This window comes from Acartia tonsa, chromosome 8, assembly GCF_053477335.1.
Source record: "Acartia tonsa isolate MP-2025a chromosome 8, ASM5347733v1, whole genome shotgun sequence".
Classification (NCBI taxonomy): Eukaryota; Metazoa; Arthropoda; class Copepoda; order Calanoida; family Acartiidae; genus Acartia; species Acartia tonsa.
This window is the reverse complement of record NC_137267.1, coordinates 49,010,884-49,038,355: the sequence shown is the minus strand read 5'-3', so window position 1 is coordinate 49,038,355 and position 27,472 is coordinate 49,010,884. Positions and strand designations below refer to the sequence as shown.

Below are 27,472 nucleotides of genomic sequence, written 5' to 3'. Positions count from 1 at the left end.
AAGAATTTAACAATTTATTTATTACAAAAAATATAGGGCATACTTTAATCATAACATTAACGACAATACAACAAGAATGACAATATTCATAAAGAGAAACTCTGAAAAGGTCTGACAAACTATCTTTATCCTTCGTAAAGTGTCAGAACTGAATAATCATAATATAAATGTATAAGTTTTGACAAAAATACGTAAATTTGTTGCAAAACTGTTTAAAGGACATACTTACATTTTTAGGACTTTATTATTGGGATGCTTTGCTTATATTACATTATACCTTGAATTAATTTAAGTCTTATTCCAAAAATCAGATAAATAGTTAAATTATAACTCATAAAAAATTGTCGTTAAAAAAGGTTAAAACAATTATGATTTACGGGATTTCTGATAACGATTATAGAGTTACTATACTTCAACCTAACTGCTATAAGAATCACCAAGCAACGTTTGAAATTGTTAGGACAACTCTAACATGTCCTAATAAAAACAAAAGAGCTAACCATTACAGACGTACGGACGAGCGGACCTACCGTAATTATAGAAAAGATTCGCTTTTTAAAATTAAGTATCATGCTTTACTTCAAAATATTTACAACCATAAATTGATTTAATATTTTGACAAGTTTGCTCCACAGCTGGTAATAATCTGCTCAGATGAGTCTGGACAAAGTATTCATCTATCTTGGTGTACTTGAATTGTTTTCCTCGGGTACCCTTATCTCCTCTGCAATAAATGTATAAGCAAAGCATAGATGTATGACCCAGAAAACTCCCTAAATCTCCTTGTTGGGACCCTTTTTGTATGAAAGCTAGTTGCTTTCTGCTGTTTTGGTAGCGACGCTTGGCTGTGTTATCATTCCCGACGCTATTGGATGATATTCGACACAGAGTCATGGGAACATACAGTTATTTAACCCCTTCCCCTTCTAATCATCTATCTTGGTGTGCTTGAATTGTCACCCCTGCAGGCAAAACAAGGATAACGCAAGGATCTAAAGACAATACACTTAAAATCCCCAATATTGATACAAAAAATTACCTCTTCTGTAGATTACAGCTAGAGGTTGAAAATTTTGGACATTCAACTTATTAAATCATCCAATCATTATTAATTAAAATTCCCCAAAGTTGTTAAGCCAACGAATAAGAAAACGTTATTATAAAGCTCTTGTAATATCCCATTGTCCCCCTCTCTCTCTCTAAAGATAACGTAATTATAGAACATTTGGCAAAAATACCCCTCTGTTAATTTATGATTTTTGGAAAAAAACTGTTTTACCTCGAGCGGAAGGCTCTAAATTTTTAATATTTTACAGGGACAAGGGAATGATATTCTGACAAACAATTGAAATTCTAATGGAAAATTTCCCCACACCCCCCTTCCCCTTTTCCTCCCCTTCTTACCCACCCCTCTTCAGTTAAGTAAAATACTTTAAAAGGTTTCGTGATTTTTTTAAAGAAAACTTTAAAAGGTTTCGTGATATTTTGTAGAATTTACTGTTAGAAAAGCTACCCCTGAATATTTTATGCAAATGCAAACTTTACTGTAAAACCTTTACATACATGACAAATGCTTTGTTAAAATTAAGAGTACATAAATTAACCCTTATTCCCACCTTATCAGATCGGGGGGGGGGGGGGGGAAGGGGGGGCTCTTAGAGCCCCCCTCCTCTATCTCGGATCTTGTTACAGATAAAGACGTAAATTTTTTTTCTGGTGGTTCATGTGTATTTTTAGAGAAAATTACTTTTTCTATTTATAGTGGTCAGACAGTCTTAGCCGCTTTTTAGCGGTCAGCCGCTAAATTTTAAAACAGCTGTAGAGCGGCCAATTTTGCAGCAAGGATGACCAAATTTTAGGACGAACTTTTATTTTTCATAACAAAAAAAATTACTTTTTTTTATCATCGCCGAAAAACGGCAAATAAAGGAAACCACCATTTTCGGCGGTTACGGCGGTAAAACGGCGGTTGGCGGCCCAAATTAATAATTTTTTATCTGTTTATTGTTGCTCAAGGATTTACCAAAAAAATGTATAGGTCTCTAGCTGTAATAGAAGACACGATATTCATGATATATGTCTGTAGTAAAAGCCGGACAAAAAACGGTCATAAAGTCGGTCAGGGAGCGGTCAAACGGTCATAACGCCACTTTTCTCAGAAGGTCATTGATATCTAAGCATTTACCAAAAATTTTTAGGTTTCAACCTTATACAAAAAAGTCATAATGTAGAAATTAGGATTTATTTAGAATTTTTTCTAATTTTGGTGCTACCCAACCGACTTTGACCGGACACCACGACCGACACAGACCAGACATCCTAATAAAATCAACTCTTGCCGACGTATAATTACTAAACTTAAAAAGTCATGAAGTCACAGCTTTCATCTTACCTACTAAAAAAATGAGATTGAACCCCCCCCCCCCCCCAAATCTGTAAGGGTTAAGAAGACACTCCACTAAACAAAAATACAAGTTATTGTCAAATCGTTACGGGGTTGTCACAATTTACGGGTGTGCTTTGCACACTACACTACCACTATCTATCTATCTATCTATATATATCTATCTATATATCTATCTATCTATATATCTATCTATCTATCTGTCTATCGTTCTATCTATCTATCTACTTACTTTTCTATGAACAAAGGGTCTATGATGATGTAACTGGGCAATATCTAGTGGTAGCACTTGTTCTTGGTGATCTATCTATCTATCTATCTATATATCTATCTATCTATCTATCTATCTATCTATCTATCTATCTATCTATCTATCTATCTATCTATCTATCTATCTATCTATCTATCTATCTATCTATCTATCTATCTATCTATCTATCTATCTATCTATCTATCTATCTATCTATCTATCTATCTATCTATCTATCTATCTATCTATCTATCTATCTATCTATCTATCTATCTATTTATCTATCTATCTATCTATCTATCTATCTATCTATCTATCTATCTATCTATCTATCTATCTATCTATCTATCTATCTATCTATCTATCTATCTATCTATCTATCTATCTATCTATCTATCTATCTATCTATCTATCTATCTATCTATCTATCTATCTATCTATCTATCTATCTATCTATCTATCTATCTATCTATCTATCTATCTATCTATCTATCTATCTATCTATCTATCTATCTATCTATCTATCTATCTATCTATCTATCTATCTATCTATCTATCTATCTATCTATCTATCTATATATATATCTATCTATCTATCTATCTACTTACTTTCTATGAACAAAGGGTCTATGATGATGTAACTGGGCAATATCTAGTGGTAGCACTTGCTCATGATGATCTAAAAAATATTTTATTTAACATGCCTCATTAAGTATGGTGGATTACCTATCTGTCTGTATGTCGGAAGTAAAAATAATATGGAATAAGTTCTTCGAGAAACCTAAGCTGTGTAGAAACTTTGGTTAAGACAATGCATTCACAAAATGTACCAATAGGCCCAATCTGTTAAACAAAATCTTAACATTTATACATACGGAAAGACAAAAGTTCTACATATTCAACTAACATCCATAAGATTATTTAAAAACTAATTATACATTACAATTATAAAACATAATAAAGCCCGCATTCAAATTTGCAGGGAAAGGGATGACTACATCCAAAATAATACAATACACGTTTAAGAACAGCTTAATGGATAGATAGACGGACAAATTAAGTTATAGAGCAGTTGTTTAGTTGGTGTGAAAAATAAAGAGAATATGCGATTATTAAACATCATAAAATCACGAAACCTTATTAAAACTAATCAAATTAACCCTAATTGGTATAAAAATTAGCGGTTAGCGAGATCCTTCAATACAAACAAACAAACAGACAGACAAACAAACATACAAACAAACAGACAAACAAACAGACAGACAGACAGACAGACATCGTTCTACTTTGTATTATAGATTGTAATTTGTTGTCCTAGACATCAGTATTCAAAAAAAGGTAAAAAATCAACTTGATTTTAATGAACGTACGTAAATATTATAGATTTGCTACGCTTTCTAAATTATACCTAACTGTTATATGAGTCATCATGCAGAGTTTGCAATCGATAGGAAAATTATGTTATGTCTAAATTAACGAAAAGAGCTAACCTATAGGTGAGGACAGATCGACCCTAACTATGGAAAAGCTTCGCATTACATTACCCCAAATGCTTTGTTGAAAGTTATGAATCCTCATTTTTCTAACTCTCTCCGGGTGGATAGATAGATAGGTATATAGATAGGTAGATTATATTACCCCAGATGCTTTGTTGAAAGTTATGAATCCTCATTTTTCTAACTCTTTCTGGGTGGATAGATAGATAGATAGGTATATATATAGGTAGATTACCCCAAATGCTTTGTTGAAAGTTATGAATTCTCATTTTTCTAACTCTCTCCGGGTGGACAATGTATTTACTTCTCTGTCCGTACTTCCATTTTCTAAATTATAAAAAAAGGTTTTAAATTTTAAATTAAATCATTTTAAAACAAGGATGGCAACAATCATAAGAAATGAAGCACGATAAAACTAGAATGGAATTACGGACGTATTTATAATTTTTTTGATATTTACATTATGTAGCATGGGTTACAGACCGACGAGGAAAATAAATTTCATAATGAACGCTTATTGAACTTTTTAAATTAAAGAGTAATTACAGGCAAAGTGTAAAGCAAAATAACAATTTCTTTCTTAAATATTATTAGTAGTGAAGCTACTCTATAATCACTTTGTTTGTCCGTCCGTTCGTCCATCTGTCCAGAAAGTTATGGGTAAAATGCGACTTTCTCGGCTGCTACTGAAAAAAATACGGCTGAAATTTTTGGTGAAGATTTTCTTTATAAATGAGCATCAAGTTTATAATTTACTTTGTTCAACAGTATATCGGTCATGCATAAAAATACATAAAAAATATTTTAATTTTTTTTTCAGAAAGGTTCATGATTTCTTTAATTAGTGCATATTTATCAACTGAACATCTCTCTATAATTCATTTTGTTCCATGAACTTTTAGTGCTTCGTAACTTATGGATGTTGACATCCTTTTTTTTGGATATAACCCAAAACCCCATTTAAAAAACCAAGAATAATTAAATTCCAGGCAAAAAACATTAAATTGAAATTACCGTTGTACATCTTCATGTAGATAAATAGCTTCGGGAATTTCTGGCACTTTTGTATAGTCTTTGTAAATACGCCTGGATAAAAAGGAATTTTGTTACATCTTTTCTATATGGCATACAATACACAAATTGACAGTATGTTGACTACACTATTTTTAGTGTACTATGTTTTATCAAGATTCACTAGAAATCAATATATGAGTTCTATATATTTCATAACGGTCAGTCACGAAACCTCCTAAAAGTATTTTCAGGGCTTGGCAGCTGCGCATCAGCCGCCTATAAGCCTCAGGGAAAATTACTTTTTAACGATTTCTAAATCAGCTGGAAGTCAAAACCTAACCAAAATATGGCAACTACTCATTTTAAAAGAATTTGCATAGCATCCAAATGGGTTTTAATTTGAGACATTGACGTACAGCTAACGCGGAGATGCCAAGCCCTGGTATTTTTTTAACCTACGCTACAATTAAACTTACTTTTGTTCTTGAGAAGTAAGATGCCAGTGTGTATGGAAAAAAGTATTTCTTACAGCAAATCCAGAAGTCTTGTTTTCTAAATTACTGGATATAGGATTTATGGTAGGGGGACAAAGTGTCTCAAAAATCAGACATGTGACGTCCATCTCTTTAACAGGGGTTTATTTTCCCTCTTCTCCTCTCATCTCCCTCATCTCATCTCATCTCCAACGTCGTGGCTGATTTTTGAGACACTTTGTACCACTACGGTTTTATGAAAAAAATTATCGTCAATTTAGCTTGCTAATATTACCTAATTTATTGGTCAGATCGTTTATCCAGTAGAAGAGAAGGGGTTTGGGTAAAGGGGGTAGATCGTTATTTTATCCAGCGCGGCGGCGAGAATCACTTTATCAGAGTTCATGAAATTCAAGTACAACATCATTGTAATTTGGATAGGGTTACAGTTCTTTAACTATATTTATTTTTATCTTAAAGCAGGGCTAGGCAGCCAAGTTTCATCCGTTTAAATGATTCGACAATTTTGGTTGAAAGGATGGATTGACATATTTGGGTAAAGATGATTTTTAAAATTTGAATTTTTGATTTCTCTGAGGCTTACAGGCGGCTGACGCACGGCTGCCGAGCCCTTGCTTAAAGTAAAGTTTGTAACACAATATATATGAAGTAAGAATTAGATTTAGTCTTTGCTACGTGTATAAACTACAATTTCTTAAACACGGGATAAATTCTTTTGCAAAATAATGTATATAGGATATACGTGGATATATTAACAGAGGAAAATTTGTCTTTTATTGGTCAGTTCGTTCATACAGTAGGAGGGGAGGGTAAAGGGGGTTGAACGGGGGTATCGTTATTTTAGCCAGCTGAGAGCATCCCTTAATCTGAGTACATGAAAATATGATGCAACATCCAGGTAATAAGAATAACGATCTTCCCTCATCCACCTCCTTTACCCCATCCCCTCTTACCCTCGTACTTTATGTACGAACCTACCTATAAATGAGGTCGATAATAGCAACCTATATTTACGACAAATTTTCCCCTGTCAATATATCCACGTATTCTATATCCATTATTTGAATTGTTTTTCCCTATCGTAGATAATGTCTGAAATAGTAAAGGTACAGATTTAGAATATACGTAGATATAATAGCAATAGAAAATTGTCGTCAATTTTGGTTCCTAACATGGAACTCATTCATTGATCACTTCGTTCATCCAGTAGAAAGAAGGGGCTAGTTTAAAGTAAATGGATGGGTATCGTTATTTTAGCCCGTTAAGAGTAACATTTAAGTTGAGAACATGAAAATATGGTGTGGGTCCAAGTAATAATGTATCCATTGCTCTAAAAATCCTGCTCCTGCTTTTATATATTTTGAATTGTTTTTCCCTATCCTAGATATAATGTCTAAGATAGTAAAGGCACTGAGAAAAATAAACAAGAATGCCAGCATTGGTAGAAGCTAAGTCAGAATATTCTATTTTATGTTTTTTTTTAAGAAAAAAACTCAATATATGCTAAATTAATACTTTAGCTTGCAAAAGACATGTTAATTGCTACATTTAAAAAAAAATATTTTTATAAAATGTAAAATCATTCAAGAGTATTATTATCTAAAGAAGCAAAGACATATAAGATTATACCGGACATTATATATAATTAGAAAGAGTAGCTGCGATCCCTTTAAATAACAAATGTATTATAAATATGCCTATTTAAGAAATTATAACATGTAAAGCCATTGTATATTTGATTCCTTCCCCCAAAATATATATAAGGGGATAAAGGGAGGAAATCTATTTATATCGCATTTAACCTAACTTTATTTTGTAGATAAAAAGATTAGTATTTTTAAAACTTTGTACCAATTAACTTGTAAAAAGAAATCTCGAATCTACTGTAGTTCCAAAAATCTATGAATTTTAAAGGCTGCTAGCTGCCAAACGGCTGAACGAACAGATCATAACCGCACACCATTTTAAGCGGCATAAAAAGGCCTACAAATAATTTGGAATAGCCAAGATCCAATGATGCACAGGGAAAGGTTCACTAAAGAAAGAACGCGTAAAATAGGTCTTTTTCGCGCATTTCTTTGCACTGCGAGATAATTATGCATTAATTATTTATGACTATTCCAGATTATTTGTAGGCCTTCTAATGCCGTTTAAAACAGTGTGCGGGCATGATCTGTACGTTCAGCCGTTTGGCAGCCGTGAACTGCAGTAGATCCGAAATCTCTGTTGTTGGGTTCGGAAGCGAAGCTTTTCTACAATTGCAACCATGAAACGTCCGTCTGTCGTGTCCATAATACTAGAAGAATACCTTTTCTGGTCTGTAGCATTTCAACCAATGTTGTGTGTTTGTGAGGGATTATACTTTCATCTAAAAAAAATTATTATTTTAAATTCAGACGGCTTCCCCTCAAAGGCATAGTCGAGCAAAGTACCCATGATTAAATAAATTGAAAACAAGTAGTTTCCCGTCTGTTACTGTACGTTACTGTTATGTTAGGTTAGTTTGGGTACTGGATAGCCCCGCAGGGTAAGGTGAGATAAAAGAATATTAAAAAAAAACTATGAAATACTTAACTTTTTTTATTTTGTTCACAACCTACTTTTTTACTTTTGAATTATCTTTAGGAAACAAAAAAATACCTAGATCAAAAACCATAGTGAAGGTGAAGGCACCTCGAGTTCTAAAATATATAATAAAAAGATTTTAGATTTTGGAATAACGTGGCTTCGCTATAATTAATTGTGTATTTCTTCCATCCTCTTTCCGTCCTTCAGACTGATCGAGTTCTCCTTGACAGGATAGCTTCTCATAGGTCCCGGAAAGGTTTATTACTATTATGGGGGAGGGTACCACCCTCCCAAGAGAAATCACAATAAAATCGAGAAAAAAATAAATATTTCCACCACATAGTGTCGCTAGCGTAGTCGCGCTGCGTAGAGACATGAATTTAACAGCTGATAACATAGACAAATTATTTCTCAAATTAGATGTTTAAAAATAAAAAAAGAACATTTAAATGCCACTGGAGTCCTCTAGGGGCGTAGCCTAACAGACATACACACTTTTGGAAAGGTCTCGTGGTTTTGATATAATTTATCCCATATTATTTCTCTTTATTAGTTTAATTAGCGGTTGCGCTGCTAGCATCTAGAAGATATGTATTCGATGGAGCAAGGAAAATTAGAAAATAGACTAAAACCATTCAGGAAAATTCCATAAAATGGAGAAATCTAAAGCTACAGACAAAAAAAAACTTTCTACGTATTATAAAATGATTTTATAAAAATAATTGTTTCTTTGCATTGTTGTAAAAATAAAAAATAAAAATTTTTCACCTAAAAATGCAATCGTGGATTAACAAATTTTGGCCAAAGTATCGGAATCTTTCGTTATCTAAATATTTCAATACATCAAAAGAGATCAGAGAGAGAGAGAAAGAGGGGGGGATAATGGGTTGTTTATTACTCTGGTCCCCAACTTAACAACCTTGTGGACTCTAATGAATTTTGATTAGTGGGATCATAAAGTTAAATGCTTTAACTACTAATTTTAATCTACTAAAGGGGTAATTTTGTATATCATCATTGGAGATGCTGATATCTATGTTTAAATACAACCGTTACCAGGAGCCTAACGTAATGGCAAAAATCTAGCATAGAAAAGCAATGCAGCTAGAATATCCATTAAATATTAAACTTGTTTAAGCTGAGAGGTTTTGAAAATTTAATAAAGTTAAAATATATTTCAGTATGGCTTCTAAACCGATTAATATCCGCTGGATTAGAACCGGTCCTGGCCATACTGTAAAATCATCTGTAGCAATGTATTACAGACAATTTTCCACGAATATTAAAATAAAGATTATAAGAATCAATACCATTTTTGTAAGCTCGGGCCTTCGGCCTATCGTTTCTAAAACAACTGGTTTAAACATTGAAATATTTTAATATTCGCGGACAGCTGTCTATAATACGATACGATGAATAACTAGTATATACCTCCTATAGGAAAATTCCACTCTGTATAGTCTAGAAATCCATCTTTTCTTAACAAAAATAAAGAAAACTTTCAATAATTAATTCTTTTTAAAAGCGAAGCTTTTCTCTAGTTAGTACGTCCATCCGTAATGGATAGCTTTTTTCGTTAATTTAGGCATGTTAGAATTGACATGTCGATTTAAAACTTTTCATGGTGAATCCTGTAGTAATTAGGTACGGTTTAGAAAGCGTAGCACCTCTATAATCATTACCAGAATGTCCGTACGTCCATTTAAAACATGTTGATTTTTTTTTACTTTTTTAACAACTAATTTTTATGTGAACTAATTATCCTATTGATCTGATCTTTAAAATACTGATTCCTGGGACAACAAAGTATAATATTATAAGCGAAGCAATTCTATAACAAAGTCCTAAAAATGTAAGTATGTCCATAAACATTATTCAGTTTTCCAACAAATTTACTTACAAATTTGCTTCGACTCTTATTCATTTATATTCTGATTATTCAGTTCTTACACTATACAAGTGTTAATATCCGTTTGTTCTACCGTTTCAGTGCTTCGCTTTTATGGATGTTGTGGTCCTTGTTAAATATGTATTTTCCATAAAATACAGGTCATTTTTGAAAGCGAAGCTTTTTTATAATTAGGGTTGATCCATCCGTAACGGTTAGCTCTTTTCATTAATTTAGACATTGTCCTATCGATTTCTACTTTGCAGGATGATTTTTGGAGTACTGATTCCTAGGACAACAGAGTTAAAAATGTTATAGCAAAGCATCTATAAAACCTAATCCTAAAAATGTGAGTATGGCGTTAAACATTATCCTGTATTTATGCAGTTTTTCAATATATAATTTTTGAATATACAACTTATCTATAATACAAAGTAGAACGATGTTTGTTTGTCTGTCTGTTTGTTTGTAGCGAAGGATCTCGCTAACCGCTGAACCGATCGGGTTCTCCTTTACAGGGTAGCTTCTCATAGGTCCCGAACTATTTTCTTTAAGGGTGGGACACCCCCAACCCCACAAAAATGAAAAATACCCCCCCCAAAAAAAAAAAAATTTAAAACTAAAATTAAAATAGTGGGGTCGAATACCCCCCCCCCCCCAAAAAAATAAATTTTTCTTTTAAATCTAAAATACGAAAAATTGGTTTGATCAACCCTCTTGGGGCAAAGCTCCTAGAGGCTAGGGATATTCTGTTTATTCAGTTCTGACACTATACAAATGTTAATGTTCGTTTGTAATACCATTTCATAGCTTCGCTTTTATGAATGTTTTATTTCTTATTGTACGAATCTTAGGTTTGGTAATATTTTTTAACCAGATTAGTAATCAGGAAAACTAATGCCTTTTTTAACTGAAATTAAAAAATCTTCCTAAATACGAATTTACCTATAATGGTCTATTATATTCATAGTAACATTTGGAACTTGCATACCATAGAAAAATACTCTGAAATTAAATAAAACTATCTATCATACAAAGTAGCTTGATGTCTGTCTGTCCGTCCGTCTGAAGCTTAAGATCTCGGTAACCACTGAACCGATCGGATTCTACTCTTCAGTGTATATACCTATTGGTCCTGTGGTGGTTTTAAGCTATTTTCTTGATCACCTCTTGGGGCAAAGCCCCTAGAGGCTAGGGGGAAGCCGCAAGTATATATATAAACTAGCGGCAACGCTATTTTATTTTTTATTTTTATTTTTCTATTTAGATATTATTTTTTGGGCGGTGGGAGTAAACCATCCCTCCCCCATTTCTAATTATATTTTCTAAATAAATTTTTTTGGGAAGGGGGCGGCAATTTCTTTCTAGGGAGGATGTTTATAACCTCCCCCAAAATAGTTATAAACCTAACTTTAATAATGTAAGGTAATATTTGAATTTTGATAATAAAGCAAGTTTCAATTGTTTGCCAAATTAGGTACAAAACCTAATTCCATAAGTTTAAATACAGTCGTCTTTTAAAGACTGTGTAATTCAAGTTGTAAACTGGCACACTGACGGACAGACGAACTTATTTATAGAGTAGCTCCGCTACTACAAATCTTACTTGTTAACCCTCAGAAGTTTCTGCAACTCTAGAAAGCTAATTATAGTCATTTCCCCCATAGTGTTACAGACTGACGGACATACAAAGTAAATTATAGAGTAGCTCCGCTACTACAAATCTTACTTGTTAACCCTCAGAAGTTTCTGCAACTCTAGAAAGCTAATTATAGTCAATTCCCCCATAGTGTTACAGACTGACGGACATACAAAGTGAATTATAGAGTAGCTCCGCTACTACAAATCTTACTTGTTAACCCCGAGCAGTTTCTGCATCTCTAGAAAGCTGATCATAGTCATTTCCCCCATAGTGTTACACACTGAAGGACATACAAAGTGAATTATAGAGTATCTACGCTACTACAAATCAGCTGATCATAGTCATTTTCCCCATAGTGTGACACACTGATGGACATACAATGTGAATTATAGAGTAGCTCCGCTACTAGAAATCTTACTTGTTAACCCCGAGGAGTTTCTGCATCTCCAGGAAGCTGATCATAGTCATTTCTGTACTTGGATAACTAAAATATAAAAAAAATATTTGGTGCTTTCCCTCAAAGTTCCAAGCGTGCATAGGAGTGACCTGACCCTGAAATCCTGTAGGGCTACCATTTACCCAATACAACCTAACCTAACCTGACTTAATGTAAAAAACAAAAGCACGAAAATTTCAAATAGCTCATTTTTAAAAATCAAAGTATCTGGATGATTTAAGGTTTTTTTTTACTGCCTCTCCCCCCCCCCCTCACTTTTTCGAATCAGAGCAGTTGGTTGCAAGGTCTGAATTAACCTTTCAAGTAATATTCAAACCACCTTACATAGTTTAACGTCTTTTAGGAACATCTTAAAAGTGCCTATGACGTCATACAATACAAATGACCAATAATAGGCAAATGCACAGACTAAATCATCAATGACAGGCCAGAATGAGTTTTAATTGACCAATGGAAGGCTAGTATGACGTCATTTTTATAGGTACTAAAAAAGGTTCGTCTTTTAGGAAAGCTTCGCTTTAAACAAGTTCGTTTCTCTTTCAATATTTAATTTAATCCACCAATGCACTTCTTAAATTTATTTTCTGCAATTTCGTATTTACTGTTCTTACTAGCGAAGCATCTTTAAATTTTGAATACATCTTTAGGTATGACTGGCCTAATATTAAAACAAAGGTGAAAGGGATAGTTAATTTTCATGGATCTAAAGGTATAGGACATTGGCTAATAAATTGATGTACATCCCCATTGATGATATACCAATTTTACCCTGACAATTAGTGGTTAAAACGTTTGGAAACTCAAATAACAACCAATAAAAATTCAATTAAAGTCCCCAAGGTTGTTAAGCCAACGAATAAGAAAACGTTAATATAAGATTTTAAGAAGTAGTGTAATAAACAGCCCAATGTTCTCTCCTTCCCTACTGAACGAAGCTTTTCTGTAGTTAGGGTCAGTCCGTATGTCACGGATAGCAGGTTGGAATTGTCCTATCGATTTCAATTATTTTTTTTACATATTTCTAGTGCCTTTTGTAACGCTATGTGGGAAATGTGATTTTTTTCAGCTGTTGTTTAAGAAAAACGGGTTATTTTTTGAAAATTCCCTCTTTAAATCTTACCATCCATGATTTTATGTACTTTGCTACTTATGGGTGTTTTCGTTCTTGTTTTTATACTGGCTTGTAAAATTTGAAATGAAAATTCTACCTTTTACTTTCAGCTTCAATTCTCAGGGGACCACCCAGGCACAGAGCTGAAGTAAAATTTTTACAATCAGTTTTCAGAAATCTAAAGGGATAAGACAATGGCTGATAAATTGAGGCACATTCCCATTCATGACACACAAATTACCCCTTCTGTAGATTACAATTAGTGGTTGAAACGTTTGAACGCTCAACTTGATAAACCAATCAATCAGAATACAATAAAGTCCCCAAAGTTGTTAAGCCAACAGACAAGAAAACGTTTTTGTAAAACTTTAGGGACTAGTGTAATAAACAACCCAATATCCCCTCCCTTCCTGATAATTTTTACTTTTAAGAAATATATTTGGTGCATTATATGTTTTATACTATGAAAAATATATTGTATTTTTAACAGAATAATAAATTCTTGATGAATGTGTCGACAATAATTAAATTCCCATATTTTGGGTGTAAAATGTAATAGTTATTTATCGCATCGTATTATAAACAGCTTTCCGCGGATATAAAATAGTAAAATTATAAGTTTAAAACCAAATGTGTTAGCCCCGAGATGCCGAAATTGGTTTAAATATTAGAATTTTACATTTTTATATTTGTAGAAAAAGCTGAATATAATATGATACGATACATGATTTTTCGGTATGGTTAAAACCGGTTCTAAACCAGCAGATATTAATAGGCTTCAAAGCCATAATGGAAAACATTTATCTTATTTGCAAAAAAAAGGTCTCTGCTATATTATCTTTGGACATGGGTATGGGTAACAATTTCGTAATTATAGAAAATCATGGGGAAGGTTTTTTCTTCAAAATCAATTCATATTAGTTTCATTAACATGCTACTCAAACTGATCAAAGATATTAAATTAATCTTACCTAAATATCCTTGTTTCTTTTCTGGCCAGGTGACTGGAACCTCTGTAAACATCCCTGTCCACTTGTTTGTTAATATGATTCCCTTCATGTTCATCCCTGAAATTGGAAGCAGCTTATAGTGACTAGTAAAAACTGACATCATAAAAAAACAGATAACATATGATAGGCCAATACACAGACTAATTTACCATTGGCAGGCTAGTATAAATTTTACTTGACCAGTAGTTGGACAGTGTGACGTTTTTTTATAGACACTTTAAAAAGCTTCCTGAAATTAATAATTCATATAAGCAGGGTTTAAAACATTTAACTAATAATTTGTCATCACTCTAGGTTGCTAACATACACACGATTCATTTGTCAGTTAGTTTATTCAGTGAAAGGGAGGGGATTTTGTGAAGGGGTAAGAAGGGAAGTATATTAACCTGAACTGCTCCTATTTGTCTTCTTAACAGATTTTACTTTATGCCATTGTGTATAAAATTTACTTTGCTGTTTTAAGCAGGGATAAGGGATAGGAAACCTGGCCATAAATTAGGTCTCAGCCTGGTTTTGAAAGGGATCATGCAACTTTTACCATTTGCCTAATTTAATGACCTTACTGGCGGACGGCTCATATTGGCTACCGCTCTAAACCAATAGTGTTCTGTGATTTGGGCTTGTTTTGTATCAACCAATCACCAATTGGTGCCGCCAAATCACAGATGGCGGAAATTTTAGAAGCAGACAATTCTAGAAAAAAACATGATTTTGTCTGCTACGAAAAAATAAATATAAATGGTGTTAGATCACATAAGTTTAATTATTAAATCTGCTTAGAGTTAAACATTAAAAAAGGGCCATATAGAAAAAACAAAAATAACGGGATTATTTTTTTGGAAAGAAGGTAGCTACGAATTTTCATTTGGTAGTTTATAAATTAGATGTTGTATTTTGAATTTTAAAAATTTAGTATGGAATTGATACAACACCTTAACCCTAATTTTTGTACAATACAACACAGTACAGATATATCATTACATCATAGTATCCAAAGAACTTGATAGAATGTTACCCAAGTGCATATTTATTTATTCATTTTGAATTTTAATTAGCAATGAAATTTTCAAATAAAATTTTTACTCATTAATAAAAATGCAAATAATACAAACTAAAATCTGTCTGAGGGAAACCCAACGATAGCTTTCTGACAGTTCAAATTACCAAAGTAAAAGATAAAAAAATTTTAAGAGAGAAAAAACTTCATTTTAACAAAAGCCATTAATATATAGGTTTATAAAAAGTTATGTTTTTTACTTTAAACTAGCTACCTTAATTTGATTCTATACTTTATCTACACACACACACACAGCTTTTTTATTAGCGTTTAGGACGAACCACTGCGTCATCCCAAAACTGGTTTATTAGGCCTAGGCTTGAAATAGGCCTGAAATAATATTTTCCTACGTTTCCCATCCCTTATCCCTGGTTTTAAGTAGGAAGTCTTATTATAAAACTCAAAACCAAAAAGATTTTTCCATCTTTTGATGAATAGTTTTCACTAATTGTATTAAAACAAAAACAATTATGTAGACAGATAGTTTAAAAGTGAAGTTTAATTTAGTGAATTTTGATGAAAGCTTTTTTGTTAAATTAAAAAGTCAAGCTCTTAGAGTTTTAAGCAAAAAGATATTATCGCTAGACGGATTCAATCTTTTATGTACAATTTGGGTTTACATAATTTTAAGTAAATAATAAAGTTTTAGATTTATTAATATCCATAAATCTAAGATACTTGCTGGTATATCCTTTTTTCAGAGTAGATATGATCTTATTATTAATACAAAATCTATGAATAAGATATCCTGAATTAACTTTAAAAATTATAATAGACAACTATTAACAATTATTCTAATGACTAGTTTTTAATGTCTCAATAAAAAAAACATGTCCAGTTAATTGGGACATAAATAATGAATATAAAAAGTTACTTCAGAGAAAAAAAAATTACAATTTAGGATCTTTTCTAGATTTTGTATAATTATTAAAGCAGGATCTTCTTTTCTTTATGAATAGTATTTTTGATGTTTGATGTTTTCTATTCATTGGTAAAAAAAATCCTTTTAAAATTTGTTTTTAAAAGGTGTTTTTTTTTCAGAATTTGAAGAATAGTTATTTATCACATTGTATTATAAATGGCTTTTATTAAAATTATAAGATTAAACCCAGTATATTGTTAGTCCAAAGGTCCAGGCTTTCAAAACTGGTGTTATTTTTAGTTTAATATTCTTGAAAAATTGGTATAATTCAATGCTATACATGATTTTTCAGTAAAGCTAAGAACTGGTTAATCTTCTGGATATTAATCGGTTTCCAAGCCATATTGGAAAATGTAATTTGGTCATTTTTACTTTGATTTTTTTTGGTACTCACAGACACTTACATCAAATAATAGTAAATCATATGTATTAGATGTGGTAAGCCTACAGAAAATAGATTTTATAAATTAGCTTGAAGTCTAAACCTGACCCAAATATTTCAATCCCTTTTTATTATCTTAACTGTTGTTGCTGCTTTTTTACTTATTACTTTATCTACTTGTCTCATTATTGTCCATCCATTTGTAACATTTAGCTCTTTTTGTTAATTTAGACATGTTAGAATTGTTGACATCTAACTTTGCATAATAATTCCTAGGGCAATAAAGCACAATATTTACAATAATTTGCAACAAATAGACGTCCTAGCTCTATTTTTGGGGGGGTAAAATTTTTTTAGGGGGGGGGGTAAAATGGCGCGCGAGGGGCGTCGCAAATTTTCTTTACACCCCCAAAATTTTTACCCCGGGGTAAAATTTGCTTGGGGGGGGGGGGGGTAATTATTTCTACTTATGAAGTTCTCATATTCTACAAAAAATATTAATCCCTTTTTCCTCCTACTGATTTAAGAGCTTCGCTATTATGAATGTTTTCATCCTTGCTAAAACATAAATCAAATTATTATGTATAAGTTACATTTTTGTAGAAAGTTTAGACTTTTAAGTTTTAACTATGTTGAAATCATTTTATAATGCAATATACTGCTCAGTAATTTTGAAATTAACTTCTTGATATTTTTATAAAAAGATTCTTTTAAATTTGTTATTAATTTTAATTAGCTACTGCATTTGTTTATTTAGGTAAGGAAGAATTATTCTAATTATCTAAGAGTAAAAAATTCTTATGTCTTATTTAAGTTTTAAAAAAAACATCTAAGCAATAGAAATTATAGTCTAATAATACTCATTAAATCTAAGCTTTCCGCTTCGGCCCCTCAGGGCTAACAAACCTGTTTTTATTCTTATGATTTAATTTTATTATTTGTGGAAATTGTCCGTTATTCGAAGCCATACATAAATTTTCAGTATGATTGAGAACAGGTTTTATTCCAGCAGATATGAATCAGTTTAGAAGCCATACTGGAAAATTCTTCGAATTATAGCTGCACCGATTTTCGATATAAACATCATTGATTAGATCAAATTTCCCAGTCTCTAGAAGTGGTATAATCAAGCAAAATCGATATATTATTACTTGGATGTTGCACAGGATTTTTATAAAGTAGTGCTCGCAGTTGGCTAAAATAACGATAACCCCCAACCAATCCCTTTACCCCAACCCCTTCCCTCCTGGGTGAACGAACTGACCTATAAATGAGGTCCATATTAGCAATTCAAATTGACGAGAAATTTTCCCCCTGTCAATATATCCACATATCTTATATCCATTTGTAGAAGTTGCATAAGCCAGCAAATAATATGCAAGTAATCTTCTACAAACTTAGTTTAACTTTTCAACTTTAAACTTTCAACATTTCAAAAGCATTGAGAAGCCTTCAAAAACTATTTTGCTGCTAAAATTATGAAGTCTAAATCTTAAATTAATCTTAGCTGATAATTCTTGTAACAGCTAGGCAAGGAAGAAAAAAAACATTATAATATTTATTGCATTTATTTTCTCAGATATTTAGTTTTATTAGCCCTGAAGGGCCAAAAAAGTGAAAAATGGCCTGTAATATGAAGCTATACATTTTTCAGCATGGCTGTGAACCGGTTCTAATCCAGCGGATTTTAATCGGTTTCGAAGCCCTACTGGAAATGCCCTAGTCATTAAAAATAAATATTAATAAATTTGGTACGATAATGTAATAGTAATGTTTAAATTAGTTTACAGTGATCAAGTTTAAAAAATAACCAATAAATATTTAAATAAGTGTAAATAGCTGTAATGTAACACCCAGAATTCGGAAAACTGCAGGTGAGCAATATCCCCCAATAGCGGTTTATTAAAGACCGTTATATATATTTTTTATTATTACAATTCCCCAGTTTTATGATAATGTTTAAACTTACGTATAAGAAAAGTACAATGTACAAAAGCCAGAGTATATTCCAAGTCATACCCATCTTTTACAATATTCAACTATACATGACTTTTCGTATGGCTTAGAACCGGTTCTAATCCAGTGGATATTAATCGGTATCATAGCAATACTGGAAATAGATTTAAACTTACTTTTGGGAAAAGTACAATGTACAAATGCCAGAGTATATTCCAAGTCATACCCATCCTTCACAATATTCAACTTGATCTCACCTTCATACAATTCTAAAAGAAACAAGGATGGTAACATTCATAAAAGTGAAGCTACAAAATCAAGAGGATAGACAAACGATCAATAACTCTTTTAAGGTATCAGAACTTAATTTGCAGAACTTTAATTTAACAAAATTGCTTGAGTACAGGGTTCAGAAAAAGGACATACTTTCATTTTTAGGATTTCCTTCTGCTGCTTTGTCAGATGCATGACATTGATAGACAGAGAAAGGGTAATGTCTTGGCTCAAAAAAGGTGTAACTCTTTACCATGCACAGTTGGAACTTACAGACAAAGGAGGTGCCATTAAAAAGTTGGCTGTCTTTTTAAATTCACTTAGTCTAATTCCCAAGATGTTTGGACAGAAGAAAGTTGTTGGACCTGATGTTAAAGTGTCATAAACAGCAACCTTACCCTAATAAGGTAATAGATAGGTACAATAAAATCTTACTATCATTAACCATATGCCTCCCAGAGCATTTCCATTTGTCAACGGAGAACCATTGCTTCACAACTACCAACACTATATACTGTCTGAATATTAGGTATAATATTATTTATATTTATCAACAGAGAACTATTGCTTCACAACTACCAACACTATATACTGTCTAAATATTAGGTATACTATTATTTATATTTATCAACAGAGAACCATTGCTTCACAACTACCAACACTATATACTGTCTAAATATTAGGTATAATATTATTTATATTTATCAACGGAGAACTATTGCTTCACAACTACCAACACTATATACTGTCTAAATATTAGGTATAATATTATTTATATTTATCAACGGAGAACTATTGCTTCACAACTACCAACACTATATACTGTCTAAATATTAGGTATAATATTATTTATATTTATCAACGGAGAACTATTGCTTCACAACTACCAACACTATATACTGTCTAAATATTAGGTATAATATTATTTATATTTATCAACGGAGAACTATTGCTTCACAACTACCAACACTATATACTGTCTAAATATTAGGTATAATATTATTTATATTTGTCAACGGAGAACCATTGCTTCACAACTACCAACACTATATACTGTCTAAATATTAGGTATGATATTATTTATATTTATCAACAGAGAACCATTGCTTCACAACTACCAACACTATATACTGTCTAAATATTAAGTATAATATTATTTATATTTATCAACGGAGAACCATTGCTTCACAACTACCAACACTATATACTGTCTAAATATCAGGTATACTATCAATGGTCAGTTCGTTCATCCAGTAGATAGGTGCAAGAGGGGGAGTAGTTATTTTAGCCCACTGCGAGTCTCATATCATTTACCAGAGAACATAAGATATGTATATTTATTATGATATCATGGCTCGGCCATCTCTGTTAGTACATCTAACAAGGTTCGAACGCCACGCTTTTAATATTCAACATAATGCGAGTTTTTAAAATTTACTACGCTTTCTATGATTAATATTGTAAGTCACAAAAACGAAACATCAGTTGAATTCAGCTTTATTGTTTTTTATTTGCAGTATCTTATTACACAGATTTGTTTGCTAACAACCGACAGTAACATAAATCGTAGTGCAATCACTTGCCATCGGAGAGGTGATGGGATCGAATCTTATTCTCGGCAAAAACCAAGTCATAACTTAAGACGTTAAAACCCATTGTCGCTATGTGAGATGCTCGACATTGAAAGTAAGGCGCAATGCTTTGGCACACAACAGGCACAATTCATCACCCTGCGCAGTTAGGACTTTTGAAAAAGGTCGTGCAACCAAAGGGTCGGCTGTCTGTAATGGTTATTATCAACCGTTGTCCCTAAGATGTAATAATCAAGTATATATGCAATTTTATTACAAAAGGAATAGAGATAGCGTATATTTCTCGGCTGTTGTCCGATGGTCTAAAACAATTTTTCCGTTTGTCCATCCATAATTTTTTGTTCTTTGATACTTACAAATGTTGCCATCCTTTTTTATCAAAGTTATAACCTGTCTAAAACTTCTTTATATGCTGTGTATAGGAAAGCTTCATCAAAAAGCTTTAACTGGCCTGAAAAAGAGTTAGCAATATATCAAATATGATTTTTTTTCTCAATACATTTATAAAGGGCAAATGTTTGCATCAGGGTGGGAGAGGGCATTTGGCTTTTTATTACACTAGTCCCTAAAGTTTTACAATAACGTTTTCTTACCTGTTAGCTCAACAACTTTGGGGACTTTGAGTAAAGTTTCCAAACGTTGTAATCATTAATTTTACTAGATTTTGTTTGGTTGGTTTATTACGTTTAAACCACTAATTTTTATCTACAGAATGGGTAATTTTGTGTATTATCAATGGTACAATTACATCAACTATTTGCCATTGTCTTATCCCTTTAGATCTCTTCATTCCAACCTTTTTTAGTTTTACCTTAACGAGGTTGGCAACATCCAGTAAAGAAAAGATTACAAAGACATTTAGAGTAACAAATAATTTAATTTAATCATAATTTCACATACAATATTGTTATTGCAAAATAGGATCATGGAAAGAAACCGAAATAGCGGGTTTTGTTGTATTTACACAGTACCTTTTATAGGTTATTTTAGGTTAGGTAAATGTTATTCATTGCCCCATAGGATTAGAAAATATCCCCCACAGGATCTGGAAATAGGAGAAAAGCTACTGTGAAAATCCGCTTCTTCGTTTTCTATCCATGATCCAAGAAATTTTAAAAATCTGTATGCTCTAATAGACATTTGAACTTTCTAGTAATGATTTTAAGGTTTCCTTACGCTTTCTAAATTGTAACTAATAAAGAAATCATGATGAAAAGTTTGAGTTTGATAGAACAACTCTAACATGCATAAAAGAGCTGTTTACGTATATACAGAAATGCCTAATAGTAGAAAAGCTTAGCTTTTAGAAATGAATATATATTTGTAAATAAAGATTCTTAAAGAAGAAATGTAAAGTTGGGTAACATGACAGGCTTAAAAATTTCAGTGATCTAAAGGATAAGAAAATGACCGATAAATTGATGTACATCTCAAATTATCATACACAAAATTACCCCTTTAGTTGATTACAATTAGTGGTTGAAAAGTTTGGACACTCTACTTTATAGACCAATCAATACAAGTTCATTCAAAATCCTAAAAGTTGTTAAGCCAACAAATAAAGACACTTATAAAACTTTGGGGACTAGTGTAATAAACAGCTCATTGTTCCCTTCTTTCCTGTACAAATTTTCAATATAATTTCTAACTATGTCAAAAGTTTCAAAGTTAATTTCTTTCTTTTTTTGTTGGAATTTGTGGAATAAATCCTCCAAACTCCCGGAAGAGTCTTTTGATAACGCAAAATTCCCTATAAATGATTTAATTGGTTCGTCGGACTGTCTGTAAAAATCGAAAAAGACACATTTTAACAAGGTTTTTGTGATTTAAAAAACATTTAATGTACATCCCTCTTTAAGTTCTATTTCAACCACTAGTTATATTCTACAAAAGGGTTAATTTTATGTATCATCATTAGAAATGTACAGGGTGTTTTTTTGAGGAATGAGAAACTGTCCCAATTTTGTATAACTTTAGCGGAACAAGTTCCAATTACGTCATATTTTTCTTTCCCGAAAAAGAGAAGGGGGAAAGAAAAAAAAGGGAAGGGGGGAAGAAAAAAGAGATGGGAGAAAAGGGGGTTTTCCCCATCTCTTTTGAAGAGATTTTCTTCCCCCCCTCCCTTTTTCGGGAAAGAAAAATATGACGTAATTGGAACTTGTTCCGCTAAAGTTATACAAAATTGGGACAGTTTCTCATTCCTCTGTTTTTTTAATAGGACAAAAGTATCGCTTAATATAACCCACTTTCCATTGACAGAAATTAGTAATCTATACCTAAATATTCTTTATTGGGTTGGGGCAATTTGTATAAGAAGAAAATATTTAGCGATTTTCAACAAATTACGCCTAAAAAACCGGTTTTTCAAAAGTACCTATTTTTGGAAGATTTTTGGATTATTGCCAATTTAAGAGTGTGCAAAAATGCGTGCATTTTTAAAAACCGAATTGCACGACTTGTGTTAATAGTAGAATTGTCATAAACTCTAGTTTTTGGAAATATATGTATCATATTCATGCTATTTGTAGTATAGAAGCTACGTTGGAAAATGTGAGAAAGGTTGAAAAGTTTTAAGTAAGTTGGGACATTTTACCATGTAGCTCCTAAACTATACGTAGCACAGAAGTATTTCTTAAACACCCAAAAACTAGAGTTTATGACAATTCTAATGATATGCATAACATTTTTCTATTATTAACACAAGCCACGCAATTTGAATTTTAAAAATATACGCATTTTTGCACACTATTTAAATTGGTCATGATCCAAAAATCTTCAAAAAATAGGTACTTTGGAAAAACCGGTTTCTAGGGCATAATTTGTTAAAAATCGCCAAGTATTTTTTTCTTATACAAATTGCCCCAGCCCAATAAAGAAGTTAAGATATAGAAGTGAGTTATATTAAGCAATACTTTTGTTCTATTAAAAAAAAACCATTACATCAACTTTTTGGTCATTGTCTTATCCCCTTAGATTTCTGATTTGAGATTGAACACCAACACCTTTGTTCCTTATTCAAATAACATGCCCGTCCCTCTTATTTTCAAATTAACCCATTAGTGCCGAGCGCCACTTTTATGGGCCGATCGAGCTGTAAGTTTCAGGGAAGCTTTATAATGGTCAAAACGGAATTCGTATTTTTTTGTTTTGCTCTAGTGGCGTGCACAGGAAAGTTGCAAAAAAACCCGGTTCGGCTTGGCCATAAATACCAACCAGGTATTAACACCCGTTTTTGGTGCTTTCCCCCAGTTTTAAAACCCGGTTGACCTGTATAAACCCGGTTATTTTGACCAAAAATCGAAAAATGTAATTTTTGAACGCCAAAAGTGAGATGAACACTTTTTAGAACTTTGATACCATCCGTAATTGAAAACTACACAACCTCATGTAATCTAAAGAGCTACAAGTATAATACGAAGCGATTTATTTCAAATTTAGTGTTTCGGCTATAGGTGCCGCCGTTTTCGGGTAAAAAAACCCGTTGCTCGAAGTTTTAAAAGACACACACTACAAAAAAAGAACATATAAAATTTGGGTGTTACATATCAGAAAACGAGCATAAAACTATTGGGTGACACCTATAGAGATTACTAGGGTTAGTAGGGTGGCTCAAACCCTTACTAATGACGTAAACTGTTATTTTTATTGGTTGAAAAGTTAAAACCGGGTAATAAAAACCGAAACCGAGCCGGGTTTTATAATTTTCGGGTATTTATGGCCAAGCCGAACCGGGTCATAATAGGGCGTAAAAAAACGATAAAAAAATCATATACAAAATTATAATTTGAATAAAACGAATTCACAAATAGATGTACTTGTCAATAAACATTAGATTTCACAAAAAAAATCAGCAACTTTACTATAAAAACAAAAAAGTTAGAAGGGGTATTTTGAATTTTCATGATTTTCAAATTTTGTTGAGCTATACCAGCAAACGGAAGTAAGCTAAACTGCCTGCTCCAGGGGGAAATGAAAGTCAGGGTAGTAGAGGGGGGATTCATTCTGAGAATGATGCAATTATTAAGCCGGAAACCGGTTTTTTTCCCATTTTTTGGAACCGGGTTTTGATGCCCGGTTCGGCACTAATGGGTTAAAAACCAAAAAAGGGTTGGGAGGGGAGGCGGGTTATTAGTCCAATATAGATTGTAGGGTTTGTACTGAATTTTCTTTTGTAAATTCTGTAATGGGATTACATAAATCTAATTTTAAAATCATGTTGTTGTTTGTTGTTGTTAGGAGTTATGATGCTGTATAATCATGTCCCCTTGTATGCAGACATAAGACAATGACTGATAAATTGATGTACAATGTACATCCCCAATGATGATACATTAAAATTCACTTAGTCGGTTTCCCTAATCATAGTAATTTATTTTGATAATGACTAATGAACCTCCTCTACTTTATTAATCACTTTTACGTCGTCAGAATGTGTTCTTCATGTAAAATATATCTTTCTCCTTTGTAGGTTTGCTTCAAATAATTATCGTCCTTGTTTATGTGACATTTCATTGATTTATATAAAAACAAGTTTGGTGCCTTTACACAAAGTTCCTATTGTTCGAAGATTAACACCCCCCCCCCCCCCCGGGCCCCCTCTCAGTAAAATAAACAATAAGTGGAGGGGGTATTTTTTATGGTTTACACCTAACCATTGCATAAGGACTCTAACCCTGTGGAGTGGCGCTATCAAATGAAAAATATTTTATATAACCTTACCTATTATAAATGAATGAACCCCTCCTTTATTTTTAATGTTTTTCAAAATAGTGGAGGGGGGCAGAGAGGGGACAAAGAACTGCTTTGACACTAGTCAAAGTTTTACAATAACGTTTTCATATTCGTTGGCTTAACAACTTTGGGGACTATAGTGAATTTTACTTAGTTTGCTCATTCAGTTGAGTGTTCAAACGTATCAACCAATAATTTTAATCTACAGAAATAGTAATTCATCATTGGGTATGTACATCAATTTATCGGCCATTTTCTTATCCATGTAGATCTCAGCGCTGGGAGGGGGGAGTATTAGGGATTACCAGGGTACTTTGAGTGAAAGCGCTACGAGTTTTCTAATATTGATGTTTTGAATCAAGAAATCTATTGATAAAACAAGATTTCATAAATTTCTTTTCATAAAACTTATTAAAACAAAAAGAATAAGGAAATAGATGGCTATTTAAATCCAAAACAATAAAGACACGAATAAATAAAAATTTTATTACAGGTTTTCATTCATTCAACACAAGATCTAGAATATTCTTTGGCATTGATATTAATGTAAAATTAGGCATGACAAACATGTCAAAACAACATACATGTCATATTTAACATGAAATATAACATAATAATGTGAAAAAAGACAGCAAATTATCTAATCGACTGAACTATCGACTTGCAGAATAGCTATGCTATTTGAGAACCTAAAAAAACATAAATTTTGCTTTTAAAAAAATGAACAACTTACCATAACTAATTATCTCACTACTTGAATTTGAAAGCAGATATTCTGTATTAATATTTAGCTTATTTTTTAAATAATTTTTTTAGACCATGGAAAGAAAACGAATTAGCGGGTTTCTTCGCATTTTTCATCGCATTAGGGCTCTAAACCTGCAAATTTCAAAACCTTACAGGGCAATCATTAACATTTACCTTACCCATCGAAATCGGATCATGGAAAGAAAACAAAGTCATTCCTAATTAGGACAGAAGTCACTGGAAATTGGTCTAAGGAAGGCTACTTATGTCCTTCATCTAACAAAATCTAACTTAAGGGAGGTGACTTATGTCCTTTGTCTGACAAATTCTTACATTAGGAAGGCTGCTTATGTCCTTCATGTTGCAAAACTTAGCTTTTCTGTCCTTCACATAGCAAAACCTTACTAAACATAGCTTTTCTGTCCTTTACATAGCAAATTCTTGCAAAACATAGCAACTTCTTGCAAAACATAGCAAATTCTGGCAAAACATAGCAAATTCTTGCAAAACATAGCAAATTCTTAGAAAACTTAGCTTTTCTGTCCTTCACATAGCTAATTCTTGCAAAACATAGCAAATTCTTACAAAACATAGCAAATTCTTGCAAAACATAGCAAATTCTTGCAAAACATAGCAAATTCTTGCAAAACATAGCAAATTCTTGCAAAACATAGCATTTCTGTCCTTCACATAGCAAATTCTTGCAAAACATAGCAAATTCTTGGAAAACTTAGCTTTTCTGTCCTTCACATAGCTAATTCTTGCAAAACATAGCAAATTCTTGCAAAACATAGCAAATTCTTGCAAAACATAGCAAATTCTTGCAAAACATAGCAAATTCTTGCAAAACATAGCAAATTCTTGCAAAACATAGCAAATTCTTGGAAAACTTAGCTTTTCTGTCCTTCAAATAGCTAATTCTTGCAAAACATAGCAAAATCTTACAAAACATAGCAAATTCTGGCAAAACATAGCAAATTCTGGCAAAACATAGCAAATTCTTGCAAAACATAGCAAATTCTGGCAAAACATAGCAAATTCTTGCAAAACATAGCAAATTCTTGGAAAACTTAGCATTTCTGTCCTTCACATAGCAAATTCTTGCAAAACATAGCATTTCTGTCCTTTCAATTTATGAGATCTTAAGCTACAGACAGAAAAACTTTGCTTTTTTGTTTTCAATAAACCAGGATATCATAACACTAATGGAGTAACAATGTTGTTTGCAAAGTACAGTTGAAGCTTTCTGTCTGCCCTTGTACTATGTGTATTAGTGTCTGTGTATGTTCTCACATCAAACTTATTTCATAATCCTTTACAGTAGCCAACACATAAAATATTAGACCAAAAAGTATTTAATATGAATCTAATATTTCTACATATTTATTTTTGATTATTATATCAAACTATTTTTTTTTCTCATAAAATATACCTATACAATTATAAATGCTTATATAAAAGTAACAGGAGAAATTGCC

At 32.2% G+C, this 27,472-nt stretch overlaps 1 protein-coding gene across 1 annotated transcript; it reads right to left on the bottom strand.

The window, feature by feature from the left end:
* Positions 1-26,018, bottom strand: LOC145327181 (uncharacterized). Its single transcript, XM_080170752.1, has 17 exons — positions 25,981-26,018; positions 20,907-20,967; positions 19,360-19,442; positions 18,828-18,920; positions 14,296-14,391; positions 13,422-13,467; positions 12,175-12,240; positions 11,060-11,119; positions 9,658-9,704; positions 8,995-9,052; positions 8,299-8,339; positions 7,967-8,026; positions 5,641-5,716; positions 5,165-5,236; positions 4,386-4,477; positions 3,264-3,333; positions 1-724 (listed from the first exon to the last, which is right to left on the bottom strand). Exons 3-17 carry the CDS (start codon positions 19,370-19,372, stop codon positions 562-564), a joined length of 1,053 nt encoding a protein of 350 aa, XP_080026878.1. The 5' UTR covers positions 19,373-19,442; positions 20,907-20,967; positions 25,981-26,018; the 3' UTR covers positions 1-561.
* Between the last annotated feature and the right edge of the window lie 1,454 nt (positions 26,019-27,472).